This window comes from Atta colombica, unplaced genomic scaffold, assembly GCF_001594045.1.
Source record: "Atta colombica isolate Treedump-2 unplaced genomic scaffold, Acol1.0 scaffold88, whole genome shotgun sequence".
Classification (NCBI taxonomy): domain Eukaryota; kingdom Metazoa; phylum Arthropoda; class Insecta; order Hymenoptera; family Formicidae; genus Atta; species Atta colombica.
Genome location: NW_017259581.1, coordinates 2,563,590 through 2,567,323, shown reverse-complemented (window position 1 = coordinate 2,567,323; position 3,734 = coordinate 2,563,590). Strand labels below are relative to the sequence as shown.

At 27.7% G+C, this 3,734-nt stretch overlaps 2 protein-coding genes across 3 annotated transcripts in view; both read right to left on the bottom strand.

Moving 5' to 3' along the window:
- LOC108693087 (flocculation protein FLO11) overlaps nucleotides 1–293 on the bottom strand; it is a 22,839-nt gene extending 22,546 nt beyond the window's left edge. The window contains exon 1 of one of the 2 annotated variants that reach the window (XM_018201782.1): nucleotides 206–293. The gene's annotated coding sequence lies outside the window, so the exon portion shown is untranslated. The remainder of the gene's footprint in view (nucleotides 1–205) is intronic. The other variant, XM_018201783.1, reaches the window with a different exon arrangement.
- An 875-nt stretch (nucleotides 294–1,168) lies between these two features.
- Nucleotides 1,169–3,674, bottom strand: LOC108693121 (tRNA-splicing endonuclease subunit Sen2). Its single transcript, XM_018201867.1, has 6 exons — nucleotides 3,609–3,674; nucleotides 2,888–3,059; nucleotides 2,664–2,814; nucleotides 1,833–2,489; nucleotides 1,482–1,642; nucleotides 1,169–1,363 (listed from the first exon to the last, which is right to left on the bottom strand). The coding sequence occupies exons 2-6, from the start codon at nucleotides 3,050–3,052 to the stop codon at nucleotides 1,190–1,192; spliced, it is 1,308 nt and encodes a 435-aa protein (XP_018057356.1). The 5' UTR covers nucleotides 3,053–3,059; nucleotides 3,609–3,674; the 3' UTR covers nucleotides 1,169–1,189.
- Between the last annotated feature and the right edge of the window lie 60 nt (nucleotides 3,675–3,734).

Sequence of the window (3,734 nt, the reverse complement as noted above, 5' to 3'; positions counted from 1 at the left end):
TATATATATACACATATATAAAATATTAATAAACATATTTTTGTGTTATAAAATTAATATATAATATTATTTAGCAATATCATATAACATATAGAAATTTTAAATGATACAAGTACAGAGACTTTTAACAGTTATTTCATATCGTCAAGCGACGCGGGGTTTGACAGGAATAACAAAGTGGAGTGTTTCAATGTTCTCTACATACCGGATCGCGAAGAATGCAATTATCCTAGGCTTAATTTGAAGATGCTCAATTCGTTGATAACTCACGGCACTCGGCATGCCAGCTCCCAGCTCACCTCAGACTGACTGCATGGAGCCCTGAGACTGTGTCGCGAGGGCTCTCGTTTGCTTTCACTTGGCGAGTACCGCAAACGATACCTCCTCGTGGATCGCCGATCGCTGATAAAAACACTTCAACGATTCGATTCGGCTTAACACCGCGCTGAGTGCTCGGAATGCTTCGCGTAGAATTTAGATATTTAATATTATTCTATTACACTATGATCAATATTATGTATATGTATTCTACATAATATTTATATAAATATCTCATAATATATTTAATATTTTCTGAATTTCTCACTTTTATCGATAGATTTAGATTGATAATTTTCAGTCATCCCATGTATAAATATCTCGAAATTAGACATTAATATTTCTATATATAAATATATGTAAATATATTTCTATATGTAATAATATGTGAATATATAATGTTAATCATGTAGATTATTTGATTACAATAAAATAATCTGCGTAATTAATTTTAGATAGTATATTTTACGCAATTCTTGTATTATTATTGAAGTGCTACACTATTAATGTATATTGTGATAATCAACAATTATTATAATATATTATTACAATATAAATACACAAATAATTTTTTATATATACTTATATCAATTAAAAAATCGATAATTATTTTTATTAAAAAAATCATTTATTTTTTATAAAATATTTTACATAATGATCCACACTATATTTTAATGCAACATATATACATAGCTTATTAATAAAGAAATTATATATACATATATCAATATGTGTCTGCAGTCTTAACGTAATAAAAAATTTATATATAAATAACTTAGGATCGTTGTAAAACAAGAAAAGATAAATATGATGTAATTATATTAAAAATTTGAAAGATAAATATAATGTATGTAAATAATTTAAAAATCTTTTAGTACGAATCCTCGTCTTCTTCTTCGATGGGAATGTCTTCTCGATGCTGTTTCGGATTCCATCTACGCCAAAGTAATTCTCTCACTGTGAATTCGGAAAGTATTTCGGGACTAGTCATGTTGATATCTCGAGATACTGACGACGGCCATAAAACTTGAGCGAAAAGTATTTCCTGTTATTCGCACAACATAAAATAAATTAAAAATTTCGCAGAAAATTAGAAATAACTTTCTCTAAATCCATCACATATATAATAGATATATATATGTAATAGATAAATTCACATTTACCTTAGCAGCAGTTTCGGATAGTCTTTCAAATCCAAACAAATTATTCCACGTTATGGATCGCGAGGACATAGTAGAATCTATAACTAAAGAGTCTGCATCTGCTACTTCTATCATAACGATATAAGAAGCGTGATAAAATGGTGGTCCCTCCTTATAAAGCACTGAAACAAAAGTATTTCGAATAAAATAATGATAACATAAAAAGAGGAAAAAAATTTTCAATATTACGAAAAAAAAAAATTAAAGAGAAAAAGAATTTTTTAAATAACAAATACAATATAAAAACAATTATAAATAATATAAAAGCGTTTTTATAATACATTTTCAAAGAACAATTAAAAAAGTACTAACAGAAATCACCACCATATTTTAAGCCAGGCTTGACAACCCAACCTTTGCTCCTATAATAATGATAAACTACATATTTCTGTATAAAATCTGGTTTCTCTTTGCAAAAGTACAACCATGCGCTGTTGATGTCTAGCAGACTACCGTCGAAGTGAATCAGTTGCAAGCAACCTAATCCAAAAAGGAGAAAAAAGGTCTCTTCGAAGGTGAGATGTAGAGCTTCTCGAATAGGAAAACCTTCGTTCTCGATTCTTGGTTTAATATTTTTTAAATAATTCTCAGTGTCTGAGTCGCTATCTGGCAACACTAATAATTTTCCATGTTGATTGTCATCCTCGTTCATGCAATCGTTTTTAAAATCGTTATACAATTTCCAGTGATCTTCCTCCTCCAATCTGTCTTCTAAGTTGTTCTTATCATGAGTGCTTGATGAGCTTTCAGCATTATCACATTGAATCGAGTCTCTATTAACAATGACACATATGTCATCCTCTTCTGCAGAATCTAGAGTAACTTCATCGATCTCTGTGTTTTTTGTGTCTACCTCATTTCTCTGCTTGCTTCCGTTTTCAATAGAATTTGATGGAATTTCAATGATGTCGCCAATATTCTCTTCATCTGGGATATTTCTTTCCTCGTATTGAGCAATTGCTTTATCATCTGCAATTATGTAATAAATTTCCACTATATTTTAATATTACCTTATATTTTATTACTTTATAGATATTATTTTATAAGGTGTTATTTTCATTCATATAATGAATGAAATATAATGAATTCATACAATTTGAAACAAGATATATTGTATAAGTTAAAATATTTTTTATTACATACCTTTGTATTCAGTAGAATTTAATTCTTGGACTTCTTTAAGCCATTTTTGTCTGCAAAGCCACTGTCTGTTCCGAACAACTGGCGGTGCTCCGTATCTTGCTTTGCCAAATGATGGATAACTACGGGATAACGATCCTTTACCAAAAAATCCCTATAAACACAAATATTAGTTCTTCATTCGTTGTTCATAGGAAAAATTACTCTAATAAAATTTAACTTTTAACCATAGAATGTACTGCTGTCATCTCTTCAGGTTCAATTATACAAGATCCTATATCTGTGAGATGTGCAGTATACATTGGCCATTCTTGTGTTTCATTTAATAGAATGGGAAATGGCAATTGTGGTTTTAATTTTGTTCTTTTTCTTTTTGGTTCTCGAAGATCCATGTTTTAACTATAAAGAGATAATAACATTTTGGAAAAGCATTAGTTATATCATTCAAATATTTTGTAAGATCTGTATCTGCTGAAAAGAGTTATAAATTTTTGTATTGCATTATTAATTATTAACAAAAATAAATAAATAAACTACCTAACAACTCGCAACTAATGGAATATAAAATAAAACCAATAATAAATTTCATATGAAAAGTTCAAAAATTAAATTAAGACTGTAACTCAGAGCTTAATCTTTAGTTAAAATATAAATCAATTTCAATGATAAATAATGAATAATTCTTTTAAGTAAGAGATGTGATTTTTCTTTCTTCATGAAGATATAACAATTAATTTTATATAAAAGTTATAATGATTAATTTTTCATATAAAAGATATAACAATAACCTATATGAAAATAAAAATTGATTTCTTTATACAAAAATTATATTATGCAGAATTTGAAATATATTTTAAATGTAATATAAAACAAGAAAAATATATTTTTATGTTTATTATATTTTCATGTTATACTATTCATTACTGATTATTGAAAGAAAAGACTTACCCTTTCGAATAATAGATGCCTTCAGATTGAAAGTAAAGTTTAGAGGTTAAGTTAAGAGTAAAACACGTGCCGACATCTAAAGTTTGTTTTTTATTGCTGCATTAGACCAACTAAAATTTTTTTTTT